The sequence below is a fragment of the Rhinoderma darwinii genome, chromosome 2 (genome assembly GCF_050947455.1).
Source record: "Rhinoderma darwinii isolate aRhiDar2 chromosome 2, aRhiDar2.hap1, whole genome shotgun sequence".
Lineage (NCBI taxonomy): Eukaryota > Metazoa > Chordata > Amphibia > Anura > Rhinodermatidae > Rhinoderma > Rhinoderma darwinii.
Genome location: NC_134688.1, coordinates 124417007 through 124435929, shown reverse-complemented (window position 1 = coordinate 124435929; position 18923 = coordinate 124417007). Strand labels below are relative to the sequence as shown.

At 43.5% G+C, this 18923-nt stretch overlaps 1 protein-coding gene and 3 non-coding genes across 4 annotated transcripts; all 4 read right to left on the bottom strand.

Moving 5' to 3' along the window:
- Positions 1–236: 236 nt before the first annotated feature.
- On the bottom strand, positions 237–7907 carry TPT1 (tumor protein, translationally-controlled 1). Its single transcript, XM_075852267.1, has 6 exons — positions 7762–7907; positions 3756–3829; positions 3451–3638; positions 2326–2431; positions 1792–1908; positions 237–533 (listed from the first exon to the last, which is right to left on the bottom strand). The coding sequence occupies exons 1-6, from the start codon at positions 7787–7789 to the stop codon at positions 531–533; spliced, it is 516 nt and encodes a 171-aa protein (XP_075708382.1). The 5' UTR covers positions 7790–7907; the 3' UTR covers positions 237–530.
- On the bottom strand, positions 600–727 carry LOC142747818 (small nucleolar RNA SNORA31). The gene has a single exon (XR_012882054.1). It is a non-coding gene; the product is annotated as a small nucleolar RNA SNORA31 (small nucleolar RNA).
- Positions 2512–2579, bottom strand: LOC142747802 (small nucleolar RNA SNORD58). The gene has a single exon (XR_012882041.1). It is a non-coding gene; the product is annotated as a small nucleolar RNA SNORD58 (small nucleolar RNA).
- On the bottom strand, positions 4853–4980 carry LOC142747819 (small nucleolar RNA SNORA31). The gene has a single exon (XR_012882055.1). It is a non-coding gene; the product is annotated as a small nucleolar RNA SNORA31 (small nucleolar RNA).
- Positions 7908–18923: the final 11016 nt, after the last annotated feature.

The following is an 18923-nucleotide window of genomic DNA, read 5'->3' as shown; positions in this document are numbered from 1 at the left end:
CGTATAAACTTTATGGAGGGGCTTCAAGTATTGCAACTAATTTGATAGTGTCCTGATGAGGGGTGAATAAGTGAGCAACTTTGTTCAGGTACTTCCTAGGTAACGATCAGATTTAAGATGTCAAGAAATGATAAGTATTTTTTTTTTTTAACCCAAAAGGACCAGGCCAGTCAGACAGTTTTCCTTTAGATTTATCCACAGGAGGAAATTCAAGGCAAATAAAAAAAACAAACAACTTATTGATGTTCACACAAGCTGTTAATATGCATTGACAAGACACTCCTTTTGTATCCAAAAATGGATAGATATGCAGGAAATATAACAGATGCATCACTTAGAGTGGAGCATGACAGCTTTATTTGGACTAAATGAGAAAGTTTAAAAATAATGTCTCCACTCCAATAATTTAGGGTCAAAAGAAATGAAGCATGATGATAACAGTCCAGTTTGAAAGGGTCTTAAGACTTTGCTTAATCCTGGTGTTGTATGGACATGAAGCAGCATATTGATGACAGACGATTCAAGTTCCGTTACTGTAAAGGAAATAGAGCAGATGAAAGCAACTGGTGTGATAGAGTTCTCAAACATCATTTAGTATGCCATGTATTCCTCTATTCAATCTGCTTTGCCACAGCGACACACAGAAAGCGCAAGGAAGTTTTATATGGCATCTGAGTGCAAACCAAAAAGCAACTGAACAAGGCTTAAGGTCAGTCAATAGATGCAGCGCATATTGGGAAGGCCAAACCTGCTGAGAAGCAGCACCTACTCAAATCCAGCTTTTATTTTTTAGAGGTCCTACAGTGTGAAGTCTCCTCATTGCTTGCAGCACATATTATGGAAGTCTTGCCCATAACCTCTTCTCAAATATACCAGTTATTAAAAAATACGCATTCAATTTGCAACAGCAAAGTCTCACCCTTTAGTGGTAAACATACTTTCCATTGCAAAGATTAATTTTCTATGGAAAATCTGGGGAATACTATAATTCAAGACTACCTAGTAGTAAAATGTGAAATGTACACAAATTTAGTGCCATGACTATACGGCTAGCTTTTGTATAGACTTTTAGAGCTCATTTACACGACAGTGATATACATCCGTGCAGCGTGCATGATTTTCACACACCTCGCACAGACCTATATTAGTCTATGGGGCCGTGCAGACAGTCCGTGATTTTCACGCAGCGGACAAACTCGCGACATGTCCTATATTTGTGAGTTTCTCGTGCATCACGCACCCACTGAAGTCAATGGGTGCGTGAAAATCACGTGCAGCACACTGAAGCACTTCTGTGGGACGCGTGTGATTCATACAAGAGCAGTAAAAAGTATGAATGAAAACAGAAAAGCACCACGTGCTACAAACATAAAAAAAGTGTGTCATGATGGCGGCTGCGTGAAAATCACGCAGCCATGCATCATATGGTGATGACAACCGGAGCTGTTAAGTGCCTTTTGCACGTGCAAAACGCACACGCTCGTGTAAATCTGGCCTTAGAGGATTCAAGGACTGAAAATGAAAAATTCCTAACTTCTTACTAAATCCTACTCTACACACTTAATATGAAGGACCAGATTGCAATGCAAAAAAAAAAAAAATAAAAAAAAAAAATAAAAAAAAAGGGAAACTGCTTTCCGTTTCTTACAGGGCAGTCATTACTACCAAGCAATTGTAACAAATCCCATCTGTGGCAATGAATATACAGCAGTGTGAGGCATTTTAGGGAGGACAGAAACATCCCAGGGAGCAGATGGGCTTCTTTTACAGAAAGTGGAAGAATCAACTTACACATTTTTCAATGTCCAGGCCATCCTTGAAGAAAGTCAAATAAGGCGTTTGTCCATCCTCACGGAAATCTAGAAGAGCCACCATTCCTTCTGGATTCATAGTCTCTCCTGTAAAAAACTGAAAACCACCAAAATGCTTTTTAGAAAGCAGAGTAATCTTTATAGGATTTTTTTGTTATTCTAGCCTTAAACATTTATCACCTATACACCGGTGATAAATGTTAGATATTGGGAGGTTTGAACACCGGGGCCCCACAAGCCACTAGAACAGGGAACCACTGGTTCTTTACCCCAGCTGCATTACTGCTGCAAGGCGTTGTGCACTGCTGCTCCATTCTGAGTTTAAGACCTGCTCAACTGCCACTGGTCAAACTCTTCCTATCCAGTGTCATGTTTATCTATAATGACATAGCCTCATGTTATAACTACCAGTGGTGGTCCTAGCAGTCAGATCCCCTCAGGGTAAAAGCCACGCATTAGATTGATCTACCCAAAAGGTCTTAGTTTTAAAAAATTCTATATTAATAAAATGTACCTGATAATTTTTGAAGTTTCCAAGAACGTCTTTTATTTTTGATGGAGCCCCAGTCATGAACGGCTTTACTCTGTCTGGATTAGTATCCTCAAGTTTGGCTTTGATGCTTAGGGGAAAAAATAAATAAAACTATAGATAAATACTCAAGCAAATTTGTCATTTTCCATAGATCCATTTTTACAAGTGATAGCTCAGACTTTAGAGTTTTCATAGGAACCAGGGCTCCAAAGGTGTCCTAAGTGTCATCATTGCCACACTTGGCCAGCAGCCTGACATCAGAAGAGATTAATATTACACAAATAAGCAATAACTGAGAATCTCCCCAAAAACAAAACGACCAGCATGAAGACAGGGAATCAACCACAAGATCTGATAGTCAGAAAAAAAAAGTGTTAGTGTAATAAGCCATGTGGCAAACCAACATAATCTTATTGTCCATAATTTTCGGTCCAATTGAGGGCTGTAGCTATTAAAGTCAATTGATTGGTGGAAAGAAAAAAAAAAAAAAAAGGCTGGTTTCTCATCCAGCAAGGCTGTGCAGTGACATAACTGTGCCCCAGCAGTAGCTGGGAATGGGGGTTCTCTGGATTCAGAGTGGTAGGTCTCATAACTTATTTATATAGAAGTGTGCACTGTATGGATGTGGTTTTTCACTCACACTGATATATACAGCACACACTGATGTATGGAAGGGTGTAGGCATCCAAGTGTGTAAAATTAGAAAAAAAAAAATTGGAAAGTTATTTCTGGATCCAGAGAACTACTTTCTGCACAACATGTCCAAGAAGCTCCTCCAGGTTTATACCAGGCCCTTTGTTTAAAGAGGTGGAGGTGTACCAGGCCTGACAGGCCCTCTTTGATGCTGTACCTTTTCAGAGTAAAAGCGGTATATTACTGGTCACTTTGCTGTACATCTAGTTTTAACTTGCTCGATTGGTCGAGGGGGCACAACCAGCAGGTTTGTCATATGCATGATGAATTCGTTCCCACAGCGAAATCAGCAATAACACACGGAGACAAGTGACACTTCCAGTAGCTTAAAACTTATTGCACACAACTCTGTACTTGAGTGGATGGCTCATGTGCCATACCCTTAGTGGATGCGTATCAGGTATAGTCACTTACGCTTTCATATAGTCCTTAATATAACATTTGTATGACTCCTTGGTGAAGCCAGTTTCCTGAAGTTTGTGGTTTAATACTACATCAATTCCACTGACTGTTGTTGAATCGGATCCTTCATCCAGGCACTCTGCGGATGCATTTCCACCAATTAGAGCATCATCAATTTGACCTTCAACTCTGGTGACCATCTAAAAAAAAAATATAAACAAGAGGCCAAATTATATAGTCTTCCGAAAGCATCTGAGTAATTAAAGCTGTACAAACTATACCCAGAACCAGGAAGACAGCCAAATCTAGTCACTCACCTTCCCATCAACCTCGAAACACAGCCCATTGCAGCATTCTGTAATCTTGTAGATGTCCGAGAACATTTCATCTCCTACAACATAAGAATCAAAGTCAAGCTATGAACTTGTTCTGTTTGGAGCTTAAAGAGGCTGTCACCAGATTTTGCAACCCCTATCTGCTATCAGCAGATAGGCGCTGCAATGTAGATTACAGGATTTTAAAAAAACGAGCATTTTTGTATTTATGCAAATGAGGCTTGCAAAAGTACAACTGGGCGTGTTGAAAAGTAAAAGTCCAACTGGGCGTGTATTATGTGTGTACATCGGGGCGTTTTTACTACTTTTACTAGCTGGGCGTTCTGATAAGTATCATCCACTTCTCTTCAGAACGCCCAGCTTCTGGCAGTGCAGATCTGTGACGTCACTCACAGGTCCTGCATCGTGTCGGCCACATCGGCACCAGAGGCTACAGTTGATTCTGCAGCAGCATCAGCGTTTGCAGGTAAGTAGCTACATCGATTTACCTGCAAACGCCGATGCTGCTGCAGAATCATCTGTAGCCTCTGGTGCCGATACGATGCAGGACCTGTGAGTGACGTCACAGATCTGCACTGCCAGAAGCTGGGCGTTCTGAAAAGTGGATGATACTTCTCATCTGAACGCCCAGCTAGTAAAAGTAGTAAACACGCCCCGATGTACGCACATAATACACGCCCAGTTGTACTTTTACTTTTCAACACGCCCAGTTGTACTTTTGCAAGCCTCATTTGCATAAATACAAAAATGGTCATAACTTGGTCAAAAATGTTCGTTTTTTAAAAATAAAAACGTTACTGTAATCTACATTGCAGCGCCTATCTGCTGCAATAGCAGATAGGGGTTGCAAAATCTGGTGACAGAGCCTCTCTAACCCAACTATTTACAATTAAGACGGATATCTAGACATTGTCAGGATGGGCCAGACTATGACAAGCCCACATTTTACAAGTGTGATTTACTATAGCTATGGAAAGAAGCCCTAACGTATAAAGTCCTCTCCTATACCATTATTTGAAAACTCGGGACTCAAGCTTCTGCTGACATTACTTTTTTCTTTTTATACATCATTTAGTATGCTATGTATTCCTCTATTCAATCTGCTTAGCCACAGTGACACACAGAAAGCGCAAGGAAGTTTTATATGGCATCTGAGTGCAAACCAAAAAGCAACTGAACAAGGCTTATGGTCTATAAGTAGATGCAGAGCATTCCACTTTCACACGGCAGTATTTTAATCAGTATTCATAGACCAAAACCAGGACAGGATGCAAAAAAAACCAGAAGACTGTAGGTCCCACTATTGGTTGACTTACAAATACAGATCCAAAATACTGCCATGTAAAAGTGGCATTAGGATGTATTCACACGTGCATGTTATAAGATGCAGTTCTTAAAGGGAAGGTGTCATGAATTATTTTTTTTTATCATTGCTTTTAATATGATAACAAATTTTATTTGTTTGTGTTCTCGTGTTCTACTTTTTAATTCTCTATGGGGACTGCCATTTTTTTTCATTTCTGTATGTGTCGATTAACGACACATACAGGGATGGAATACGACACATACATCCCCATAGAGAATGCGAACAGGAGCCGTTCCATTCACTGCAGCGTACGCCGTCTGTGTGGGAACAGCGCATGCGCCACTCCCAGACAGACCAAAAGGAAGGTCTTTGCCAGAGCGAAATCCGGCGCCATTTTCATATGGACCGGAAGCCGCGGCCGGACAGTAAGATGACGACTTCCAGCCATATGTTCAAGGAAGCGAAGGTGCAAGGAATAGGAGCGTAGACGGCAGCAGGTAGTTTATGTTTGTGTTATACTGTCTGCTGAGCCCTGTAGCTAATCCTCCTACACTGCATTTGCAGTTGGAGATACAACCGCCTCCTTCTCCTGGCACTAGCCAGAATAAGGGAGGGGATTGTGTGAGGACACTAGAGCGAGTGTCTACCCCAAATTTGCAGCATAAAGCAATGAGGTTGCTTTACCACATTGACCATGCTGCAATTCATCCGTATGTAATCCGCAAAATGTGGATAAAAAAAAGCCTAGGTAAAACAGGACGACAACCGAACTCATTCCCGGTCGTCGCCTAGCAACACTTCCGCAAATCCGCAAACTGCGGTTGACACATGGAGGTGTACCCGCATTTTCCACTGGCCCATCCGCATCGAATTTGCGGGCCGTAATAAGACATGTCCTGAGTTTTTGCGGCACGGATTTACGGACATGCGGAGACCCGTGAAAACACGGATAGTGTGTATGGGCCCATAGAAATGAATGGGTCCACAATCCTCCAGTGGATTTGCGGGGGAATTGCGGACGCAAAAACACGTTAGTGTGCATGGGGCCTAAGAATCAAATTTATAATATTTCCTGACTTGTGAAAAAAAATGAACTGTTATCACTTAAATAATAATTGTTGAACTAAAAAAAATTCTAGTGACACATTCCCTTTAAGCGAAAATAGATTCAAAGAAGTATCTGTTCTTTAGACTGTTCACACAGTTTTTTGCAGGAGGAAAATTCTCCCTGCAAAATCTGCGCCAGACGTTTTCTGCACAGTGGTTTGACAAAACCTCGACAAAACACTCAGGTGTTCTCCCCTCCCCCGTTTCTGACTTATTGAAATGGGGTTTTGGAGGCGGAAACCGCCTCAATATGGGTCATGTCGCTTCTTTACCGCTCGCAGTAAAAAACTCATCCACTTCCCATTGAAATCAATGGGAGGTATTTTCGGGCGGTATTTGACTAGTTTTGCAGAGCGGTTTCCACGTCAAAAAAACTCTGCGTGAACAGGGCCTTAGATTTATGCTAATTAGTTTCTTAATGACCAACTGGGCATGATTTTTACTTTTGCCAAAGTGGGCGTTGTACAGAGGAGTGTATGACGCTGACCAATCAGTGACCAGTCAGCCTCATACACTTCTCATTGTTCCAGCCCAGCATGATCCACAGCACAGTGTGATTGTGCAGTGAAAGAAGCCGGGCTGGAACAATGAGAAGTGTATGACGCCGATTGGTCAGCGTCATACACTTTACAACGCCCACTTGGGCAAAAGTAAAATCATGCCCAGTTGGTTATTAAGAAACTATTTAGCATAAATATAAAATTGCTCATAACTTGCTCAAAAATGATCGTTTTTCAAAATAAAAAACTGTTATCTACATTACAGCGTCGATCAGATTATGTAGGAGATAGGGCACTTATAATCTGGTGACAGAGCCCCTTTAAGACTATACCCCAACACCAAATCAATACACTTTAGACCAGGTTATAATGCAACTTGCATGGCACTTGTAAACACCTATACATTTTACTTTGAGATTGTTACAGAGGCAGTACCATAAATATCTAATCCCATACAATGCAGTGAGGTCTCTTCACACATGCGCACATCACTACTTGTAGCTGGTGAGAAGCGCCTGTCCAGCCGCCAGACGGAGTCATCACTTGTTATATTACGACCAGACGACACGTACCACACATCTCAGCCGGAAAGTTCTACCCGGCTAGCGTCCTACCACTCCTGCTCTAATCTGCCCAGCAACGCCCCTCCTCTCGGCAGCCGCATCTTCCCGCCCAATTCGCGGTGATGACGTAGAAAACAAGGGGCGAGACTCACGATGGCGGCTCTAGTTCATGGCAAATGGCTTTCCGCCCGGCCTGGTGTAACCGCAACGCTAGCGGGAACCCCAGTGAGAGCGAAAGGGCAGCGGGCGCTATACACGGTTATGAGCAGCCAGGCAGCCCACCCTCCCATTATCGGAAGCCCTTGACACTCATCGTCCGGCACACCACGTGATATCCCACTCACACAATGCAGCCGGCCGGCGGGGAAAATCCGCCAAGCGCACACAACAGGCGTGTACTCGCTCAACTAATCGACGGCGCCTCAAGGCCCGGCCGCCACACTGGTCTAAGAAACCGACAACTAACAAAACAAAGCGGCCGTCGGATGGACGTGTGACAACACGCTACTTACCGGTGATAATATCCTTGTAGATAATCATTGTGGCGGCGGGCTTCGCGCTGGTGTCCCGGAGCGGTCAGAGGGAACCTCAGCGTCGGCGAAGGGTGGGGAGGAAAAGAACGAGTCAGCGCCTCACTTGCTTCATATAGGGGCGGCGCGGCTCTAGTGACGCTATTCGCACATGCGCAATGCCGAGTACTGGGGGGGGGAGGTGAGGCAGCGTGCCGAGGTACAGGACTTGGCACAGTAGTGTCACCGCCCCTTTGCGCTATTACCGCGGCTTCGCGAATGCCTCTGTCTGCAGCGCCATCTACTGGTCATCGGTACTTTTTAAAATTATTATTATTTTTTTTTAACATACATCCTGTTAGTATAGGATGTATATGGGTTAGATCATGAACTATTCAGATAAAGCTAACCACAGGCATAGTTTATTCATGGATTTCCTTCCAGTTATATTTTCCTGGAAGTGTTTCATTGGATCTTATCCAATTGTTTTGATACATAAGTACATACCTCACAACTTTCAAGTATCACAAAGAGGGACAACCGATGCAGGTTTTTTCTTTTAAGCCACGCCTCTAATCCCACCCAATCCCCGCCATACACACCCGATTCAGCTCACACAGTATCATGCTCCTATAGTGCCTCCCACAGAGTATAATACCAAATAGCTGCCATCACACAGTATAATGCCCTCTAACTACGACCATATAGTATACTGCCCACACATATTCTCCCATGCAGTATAATGCCCATACAGATGCCCCATGCAGTATTATGCCCGAACAATTTCCCCCATACAGCATAACAGCCCATAGCTGCCCCAATACAGTATAATGTCCACTTAGCTGCCCCTAGTGCAAGTGCCCTTGTAGATAGTGACACAGTGCCCATGTAGATAGTGCCCATGTACATAGCGCCACTGTCTCCTGTAGATAGTGCCCCAGTGTCCATGTAGATAGTGCCACACCCCCCTTGAAGATAGCGCCACCTCTCATTGGGACTCTCTCTATGAGTGTAAACCCCAAGCCATAGGCCGGGGATTCTGCTCTTAGAGGGAATCCCTGATGTCACTGTTCATATATGGACAGTGACATCTGTGGTTACTCCTTAAGCGGAATCCCCTTTGCCGACTCTGGCCGGGGATTCCGCTCCAGGAGGAGCCACTGACGTCAATGTCCATATAAGGACAGTGCTCCTCCAGGAGTGGAATCCCGGCTAGATCACCGGCAACGGGGATTCCGCTCAAGGAGTAGCCACTAATTCTGAAGCAATGCACCATCAGCTCCCTGCTTCAGAATTAGTTCAGAGCGTAGGAAAAGAAGGGAGTTCCTCCGCTCGCCGAGGATTCCCCGGGCACAGCGCTACTTTAAGTGCTGTGCTCAGGGAAGCCCTTGACGGTACTGTCCATATATGGACAGTGACGTCAGTGGCTATTCCATTGTTGTTAAAGGGAATTTATACAAAAATATACCATAATGTTCCCATAGGTTTTTTATGAGGCAAACATAAAGCAAAAGTGTGTCATTTTGGTATATGTATGGCGTCTGTTGTGAAGATACTGACTGTAGCTTGCTATTTGGCATCATGAAATAACTTTTTTCCTCAACATTAGAAGTTAATGGTAAAATAGATTCAAATGTATGCCATATATTCCTACTGTATACTTAAAGAATCAGTCGGTGAATTAAAAAAGAAAAGAAAATGACTCTTGCTTCAGGGTTCAAGAGTTTTGGATGGCAAAAATAGCGTAGTCTGCGGCACTATTCTTGCAATCAAAAAATAGATGGAGTGATTGTCAATATGATGTGTTAAGGTCCATTTGAAAACCGATCCATCATATCTGTCATGGCTCCATAAAGCCATAACAGTAGTGTGAACAGAGTCTTAAAGGGAATGTGTTGCCAGAAAAACATGTTTGTTTTTTTTTTAATTAAACATTTAGTGTGTAGGTGATTAAACATTGTTCAAATTTTTTTTATTTTTTTCACGAGTCAGGAAATATTATAAATTAGATTCTAATTTATAATATTTCCCATTGCTGGTCACTAGATGGAGCTATTCCCAAAATTGCAGCATTGCAAAATTGGGTAAAAAGCCCTCGCTCTAGTGAGCTCTCAGCATCCCCCCCTCCTTTATCCTGGCTAGTGCCGGGATAAACGAGGGGTTTGAACGGTCTATCCTCCTACACTGTGTGTCGCCATTTTTTGAGCTAACACACAGTGTAGTAGGTTTACATACAGTAGTAAACGTACACAAACACGAACATACATTGAAATCTCTTACCTGCTCCTGCCTCCGCGGCTCCCTCCGGCGCGTCCGCTCCGTCTGCTTTAGCTGGTCCAAGTGCACAAGTCCGGAAGCCGCGACCGGAAGTAGTAATCTTACTGTCCGGCCGCGACTTCCGGTCCACAGGAAAATGGCGCCGGACGGCGCCAATTTCAAATTGGACTGTGTGGGAGCGGCGCATGCGCAGTTCCCACACAGACGGCGTACACAGAAGTGGATGGGACGGGAGCCGTTCGCAGTCCCTATGGGACTGTGGCTGCCGTATTCCATGTCTGTATGTGTCGTTAATCGACACATACAGAAATTGAACAAAAAATGGCAGCCCCCATAGGGAAGAAAAAGTGTAAAAATAAGAAAAAGTAAAACACAAACACACAAATAAATATAAACGTTTTTAATAAAGCACTAACATCTTTAACATATGAAAAAAAAATTTGTGATGACACTGTTCCTTTAACGGGAATGTGTTGTTAGCAAAAAATGTTTTGTTTTTTTTAGTTAAACAATTAGTGTGTGGGTGATTAAACATTGTTCTAATTTTTTTTATTTTTTTCACGAGTCAGGAAATATTATAAATTGGATTCAATTGGATTCTAATTTATAATATTTCCCATTGCTGGTCACTAGATCGAGCAATTCCCAAAATTGCAGCATTGCATGTGGTAAAGCAACCACATTGCTTTATGCTGCAAAATTGGGAAAAAATCCCTCGCTCTAGTGAGCTCTCAGAATCCCCCCCCTCCTTTATCCTGGCTAGTGCCGGGAGAAATGAGGGGATTGAACGGTCTAACCTCCTACACTGTGTGTCGCCATTTTTTGAGCTAACACACAGTGTAGTAAGTTAACATACACTATGAGTGACTATATACAGGATTATGTGACAATAAATAGCATTATAAGTGACAGCCAGCACGGTTTTACTAAGGACAGAAGTTGTCAAACTAACCTAATCTGTTTTTATGAAGAGGTGAGCAGAAGTCTAGACAGAGGGGCCGCTGTGGATTTAGTGTTTTTGGACTTTGCAAAGGCATTTGACACTGTCCCCCATAGACGCCTAATGGGTAAATTAAGGACTATAGGTTTAGAAAATATAGTTTGTAATTGGATTGAGAATTGGCTCAAGGACCGTATCCAGAGAGTTGTGGTCAATGATTCCTTCTCTGAATGGTCACCGGTTATAAGTGGTGTACCCCAGGGTTCAGTGCTGGGACCACTATTATTCAACTTATTTATTAATGATATAGAGGATGGGATTAATAGCACTATTTCTATTTTTTCAGATGACACCAAGCTATGTAATATAGTTCAGTCTATGGAAGATGTTCATGAATTGCAGGCAGATTTAAACAAACTAAGTGTTTGGGCGTCCGCTTGGCAGATGAAGTTTAATGTAGATAAATGTAAAGTTATGCATCTGGGTACCAACAACCTGCATGCATCATATGTCCTAGGGGGAGCTACACTGGCGGATTCACTTGTTGAGAAGGATCTGGGTGTACTTGTAAATCATAAAATCAATAACAGCATGCAGTGTCAATCAGCTGCTTCAAAGGCCAGCAGGATATTGTCGTGTATTAAAAGAGGCATGGACTCGCGGGACAGGGATGTAATATTACCACTTTACAAAGCATTAGTGAGGCCTCATCTAGAATATGCAGTTCAGTTCTGGGCTCCAGTTCATAGAAAGGATGCCCTGGAGTTGGAAAAAATACAAAGAAGAGCAACGAAGCTAATTAGGGGCATGGAGAATTTAAGTTATGAGGAAAGATTGAAAGAATTAAACCTATTTAGCCTTGAAAAAAGACGACTAAGGGGGGACATGATTAACTTATATAAATATATTAATGGCACATACAAAAAATATGGTGAAATCCTGTTCCTTGTAAAACCCCCTCAAAAAACAAGGGGGCACTCCCTCCGTCTGGAGAAAAAAAGGTTCAAGCTGCAGAGGCGACAAGCCTTCTTTACAGTGAGAACTGTGAACCTATGGAATAGCCTACCGCAGGAGCTGGTCACAGCAGGGACAGTAGATGGCTTTAAAAAAGGGTTAGATAATTTCCTAGAACAAAAAAATATTAGCTCCTATGTCTAGAAATTTTTCCTTCCCTTTTCCCTTCCCTTGGTTGAACTTGATGGACATGTGTCTTTTTTCAGCCGTACTAACTATGTAACTATGTAACTAGTAAACACACAGTAAAACACGAACATACATAGAAATCACTTACCTGCTCCAGTCGCCGCCGCTCCCTCCGGACCGTCCGCTCCGTCTGCTGCCACTGCTCCATGTGCACAAGTCCGGAAGCCGCGACCGGAAGTAGTAATCTTACTGTCCGGCCGCGACTTCCGGTCCACAGGAAAATGGCGCCAATTTCAAATTGGACTGTGTGGGAGCGGCGCATGCGCCGTTCCCACACAGACGGCGTACACCATAGTGGATGGAACGGGCCCCATTTCGCAGTCCCTATGGGACTGGAGCTGCCGTATTCCATGTCTGTATGTGTCGTTAATCGACACATACAGAAATGGAAAAAAAAATGGCAGCCCCCATAGGGAAGAAAAAGTGTAAAAATAAAAAAAAGTAACACAAACACAAAAATAAATACAAAAGTTTTTAATAAAAGACTAAAATAAAACTGATATAATTTTTTTTTTGTGGTGACACTGTTCCTTTAAGGGGGTTTTACACTGGGCAATTATCGGGCAAACATTTTAAAAAGTAAAATACTATCGTTGTCGGCAGCACATCTCCCTGTGTAAATGGAGACACGCTGCCGACATGATAATAATGTATGGGGACAAGCGATCGGAGTAACGACCGCTCATCTCCATACATAGCTCCTTGTGACTGGAGCAAACGAGAGCTGTTCAACGAGCTGTCTCGATCGGCGCACGCTGGACCGGCCAAAATCGGTCGGTGAAATAGGGCCTTAAGGACCCTGTTAAACGGGCCAATTGTTGGGCAAACGAGTTTACAGAACGCTCCTTTCCAATCATTGCCCTGTGTAGACAGGGCAACGATCCGCTGATGAACAAGCAAACCCTCATTCATCGGTTGAGTGTATAGTTTCCGCAGCCTTAACCCGTTAGTGACCGCTAATAAGCCTTTTCACGTCGGCCACTAATGAGCTTTATTCTGATGCATAAGCCTTTTTACAGCACTGCATCAGGATAAATAATCAGAGCAGGGAGCTGTCAAATCTCCCTGCTCTCAGCTGCCAGATGTAGCTGGGGGCGTCCCTGCTCGAACGTGTGAGATCGATATTAGTATCGATCTCACCCGTTTAACCCCTCAGATGCGGTGCTCTATAGCGTGCACCGAATCTGAGTGGTTTTGGAGAGAGGGAGGGAGCTCCCTCTCTCTCCCACCGACACCCCGGCGATAAGATCACCAAGTGTCTGTGTCTCCGATGGCAGCCGGGGGCCTAATAAAGGCCCCCAGGTCTGCCTGTAGTAAATGTCTGCTAGGTCATGCCGGAGATGCCTGTCCATTTTAAACGGACAGGCAGTAATACACTGCAATACAAAAGTATTGCAGTGTATTACAATAGTGATCGGAGGATTGCATATTAAAGTCCCCTAGTGGGACTAGTAAAAAAGTAAAAAAAAAGTTTAATAAAGTTAATTTAAAAAAATGTGAAAAAAAATTCAATACCCCTTGAGGAAGCACACCGCCAAACGCGCGTTGGGGTTCATCTGCACACTTGACTGATTCTCAACACATTATGGGTAAGACTATCTCTGGATAAGGGGGCGGGGGTCGATTGAACAGTCTGTGGACCGATTGTTACCAGTGATTTATCTCTTTCCCTAACCCTGTTCATTGCATACACAGGTTGTAATACGTTAGGGCATAACTATTTACTCATATCACTTGGCTTTTGGCCCATACCCCATACTCTTTATCTGGAGTGTCTGTAACTTTGCCCTGGATTACTATTGGGAGCTTTTCTTGCTGGGCTGTACTGGAACTACTGAGTCTCTTTGTCCTTTTGTAACTTTTAAACTTGTTATGTGTATTTATGTGTAAAATAAAAGTTTGTAATTTTACTATACTTGGCTGTTTAGCTCCTTGTCCTCCTCCTGTCTGTATAGGAATCTAGAGGAGCTGCCTTTGTCTTGTATCTAGGGAGGATGCTTTAACTGTATAGCGCCTAGCCCTTTACCCTAATTGCTATATGAGTCTTTTTATGTGTATAATATTTGGTATCGCTGCGTCCGTAACGACCCCGACTATAAATCTATTAAATTTAACCCGCATGGTGAACGCCGTAAAAAATTAAATAAAAAACAATGGAAAAATTGCTGTTTTCTGTAAATCCCGACTTAAACATTTTTTGGTAAAAAGCAATCAAAAAGTCGCACCTACTCCAAACTGGTACCAATAAAAACTACAAGTCTTCCCGCAAAAAAAAGCCCTCATACAACTGCATCGGCGGAACAATAAAAAAGTTATGGCTCTTCACATATGGAGACACAAAAACAAATAATTTTGAAATAAAAGCGTTTTTACTGTGTAAAAGTAGTAAAACATACAAAAACTATACAAATTTGGTATCGTTGCAATCGTAACAACCCGCTGAATAAAGTTATTGTGTTATTTATACCACATGGTAAACGGCGTAGATTTAGGAAGCGAAACAGAGTGGCGAAATTTCAGTTTTTTTTTTCTATTCCCCCCAAAAAAAAGTTAATAAAAGTTAATAAATAAATAATATGTACCTCAAAATGGTGCTATTAAAAAATACAACTTGTCCCGCAAAAAAACAAGACCTTATACAGCTATGTCGACGCAAAAATAAAAAAGTTATAGCTCTTGGAATGAGACGATGGAAAAACGTAAAAAATGGCTTGGTCATTAAGGTTTAAAATAGGCTGGCCATTAAGGGGTTAAATATTCTCGTTATTGGCAGCACATCTCCCTGTGTAAACAGGGAGATGTACTGATGACATGATAGAAATGGATGAGGACGAGCGATCGTAGTAATGAGCGATCTCCCCCATACGTAGTCCTTGTGAAAGGAGCAAATGATTGCAGATCAACGAGCTGTCTCGTTGATCAGCGCTCGGTTACACGGCCAAAATGAAGTTAAAACAATGAGCTAGACGCAATGTTAATTTTCTAGAGTTTGTTATGCAAACTGGTCCACAAGATCTCATCTACACAAGTATAAGTCCCCATGTCCCGGTCTCCACATTACTGAATATATTCCCGTTGAACAAGTGGACATTTTACCACCCGGGGGCACCACAAACAATGGTCTACAAATCAACTGTATGTACGGTATGATTGCACGGTGGCATGTATGGAATAAAGGTGGTTTTAAACGGGCAGATATTGCCCGTGTTTATCACTTTTAAAATGAGCGCCGAGCGACAATAATAGGAGCAATGATCGGTTATGTAAGGGGACGAGCGATCATTATCACGATTGTACGTCACCATGCATTTGTGTCACGTCGGCAGCACATCTCTGTGTTTATACAGGGAGATGTGCTGCTGTCTAGCAACCATTTTTTTGGCCGCATAAAAGAAGCGATCAGCCAATGAACAAGTGTTTCCCCGTTCATCGGCTGATCGTTGCCCTGTTTACACAGTACAATGATTGGGAATGAGTGTTTATATGAATGCTAGCTTGCCAAATTATTGGCCTGTGGCAGGACCTGGGGCAGGAAGTGAGTGACGTCACAGCGTGATCTCTCGAGAACACGCTGTGTGTCTGCACTGCCAGAAGCTGGGCGTTCTGAAGAGAAGTGGATGATACTTCTCGTCAGAACGCCCAGCTAGTAAAAGAAGTAAAAACGCCCCGATGTACGCACATAATACACGCCCAGTTGGACTTTTACTTTAAACATGCCCAGTTGGACTTTAGCAAGCCTCATTTGCATAAATACAAAAATGGTCATAACTTGGCCAAAAATGCTCGTTTTAAAAAAAATAAAAACGTTACTGTAATCTACATTGCAGCGCCTATCTGCTGCAATAGCAGATAGGGGTTGCAAAATCTGGTGACAGAGCCTCTTTAATATTCCCAATACTTTTTTATGTTTGTGTTAGGTGTTCAACCACCTTCTCTGATTTTTCAGGCCCCATTTACACAGGTCAATGATTGGGCAAGCTAGCGTTCATATAAACACTCATTCCCAATCATTGTACTGTGTAAACAGGGCAACGATCAGCCGATGAACGGGGAAACACTTGTTCATCGGCTGATCGCTTCTTTTATGCGGCCAAAAAAATGGTTGCTAGACAGCAGCACATCTCCCTGTATAAACAGAGAGATGTGCTGCCGACGTGACACAAATGCATGGTGACGTACAATCGTGATAATGATCGCTCGTCCCCTTACATAACCGATCATTGCTCCTTTTATTGTCGTTCGGCGCTCATTTTAAAAGTGATAAACACGGGCAATATCTGCCCGTTTAAAACCACCTTTATTCCATACATGCCACCGTGCAATCGTACCGTACATACAGTTGATTTGTAGACCATTGTTTGTGGTGCCCCGGGTGGTGGAATGTCCACTTGTTCAACAGGAATATATTCAGCAATGTGGAGACCGGGACATGGGGACTTATACTTGTGTAGATGAGATCTTGTGGACCAGTTTGCATAACAAACTCTAGAAAATTAACATTGCGTCTAGCTCATTGTTTTAACTTCAATCATATCACCAATTACCATAGTGACAGGAGAATTAACACACACCTTCTTTTGTTTAGCCCTGTAATCCGGAGGGTTTTAGGCCACTTATCTGATTTTTGGAATTTCATTTAACAAAACTAACATCCTGTGATTCCATTCTTACTATTTTAGCAATAGGAAAGGATTTTTTTTTACCAATTGATCAAATGATGGGTGAACAATGCCAAGAAATACTGGCTATTACATCTTTTGTGAACCTGGCTACTGTTTTACGAATAGGATAACGTCAAAGCTTCATACACATGGCAGAGACTGCACAACGTTACACTAGAGACTAGAAGCCCTTTTACACTGGCCAATTATCGGGCAAACGAGCGTTCAAAGAACGATAATTGGCCGGTGCAAACAGGGCAGCGATCAGCAGATGAACGAGCAAACACTCGTTCATCGGCTGATCGTATCGTTTTAAATGTGAAAAATGTTATCGTTGTCGGCAGCACATCTACCTGTGTAAACAGGGAAACGTGCTGCCGACATGATACAAATGTATGTAGACGAGATTTCAGAGTAACGAGCGCTTGTCCCCTTACTAGCTCCTTGTTAAAGGAGCAAACGAGCACTGATGAACGAGCTGTCTCGTTGATCAGCGCTCTTTACATCGGCCTAAGGAGTTCTAGGCACTTTGTATGCCGCTGGATGGTGCCTCCGTATAGTGCAGCATTATAGAGATATTCTTCTTTAGAAGAATGCAGCCATAATATGACATCTAATGGAAAAGATACAAATCATTTTTTGCTGTCTGATTCATAAATGGACGTTTTTTATCAGAGCTGTAAAAGCCCTTTTACATGGGCCAATGATCGGGCAAATGAGCATTCATATGAATCGTTCCCGATCATTGCCCTGTGTAAACAGGGCAACCATCTGCAGATGAACAAGCAAACACTCGTTTATCGTAGTGGAGTGACTACCGCTGTAGCAGTCATAGCGGCTGCTACGGGGGCCCGCGGCATGAAGGGACCCGTGCCTCCCGCTGGCACGGGCCCCCCGTGCCCAGAGCCTCCGCTAAGAACCGCAATGGCTGCTACATCGGTAGCGACGCCACATTCAATTGAATGCAGATACTATTGAACACTATCGGACGCAGATACTATTGAACACTATGACAACGCAGGGAGTTATCTCCCTGCTTTGCCATAGGCTACAGGCTACATTGGTTCTGCAGCCTATCAGGTGCAGAGTCAAGATCCCTGCACAGGCCGGCGTGATGACGTCACTGGATCACGCCGACCCATGCAAGGATCCTGTAGGTGTTGAGGAGCTACTCCGTTTGTCGGGGGAACGGGGCCCAGGTGAGTGTAATTTTGTATGGTTTGTGGGGGGCAATATATCGCACTATATACAAGGGAGGTACTGGCGCTATCTACAGGGGGGCTGTATAGCTGTCACGATGTGGGGTGTGGACCTACTGGGCCGTACCGCATAGCGGAACGGCAGCTGACCAACCAACCAACCAGGTACTCGATCTGGATAGCACTGGAAACAGGATACAGGAACAGGGAACACTTGGAAACTGGAAGACACTAAGGGGCCATTTGCAAGACAAACTTTGGGTAACGAACAATGCTCAGGCAAAGAACAAGAGGGCAGAGCCCCATTTATAGTCCAGTAGCACTCTGGGCTTGATTGCAGACTTCCTGCAATTATGCGTGCACTGGCCCTTTAAGGCCGTGCTCATGTGGGCCCTCCGGGAGACAGTCTCGATGCCAGGAAGTGAGGGCTGGCGCCTCACTGGAGGACGACGCTGCGGAGAAGACACATGTCCATGGCCACGGCCGTCGAGGGGTAAGTCAGAACGACGGGCCGTGGCCATAGACGTTACAATAGCACTGTACGGGGCGGCTGTATAGCACTGTATGGGGGGCTATATAGCACTGTCTACATAGGGGGGCTGGATAGCAATGTCTACAGGGGGCTGTATAGCACTGTCTACAGGGGGCTGTATAGCAGACTACAGGGAGGCTGTATAGCAATGTCTACAGGGGGGTTTGTATAGCACTGTCCTGTCTACAAGAGGGCTATATAGCACTGTCTAAGGGGGGGGCTGTATAGCACTGTCTACAAGGGGAGCTGTATAGCAGAATCTATGGGGGGGGCTGTATAGCACTGTCTACAGGGGGCTGTATAGCACTGTCTACACGGGGGTTGTATAGCACTGTCTACAGGGGGGGGGGCTG

Excerpts from the sequence above, each read along its gene's own strand:
- TPT1 (XM_075852267.1), bottom strand. The coding sequence starts at position 7,789 with ATGATTATCTACAAGGATATTATCACCG. Across the intron at positions 3,830-7,761 it reads CTACAAGGATATTATCACCG|GAGATGAAATGTTCTCGGAC; the intron begins GTAAGTAGCGTG and ends CTTATGTTGTAG. Across the intron at positions 1,909-2,325 it reads GAAACTTCAAAAATTATCAG|TTTTTTACAGGAGAGACTAT; the intron begins GTACATTTTATT and ends GGTGGTTTTCAG.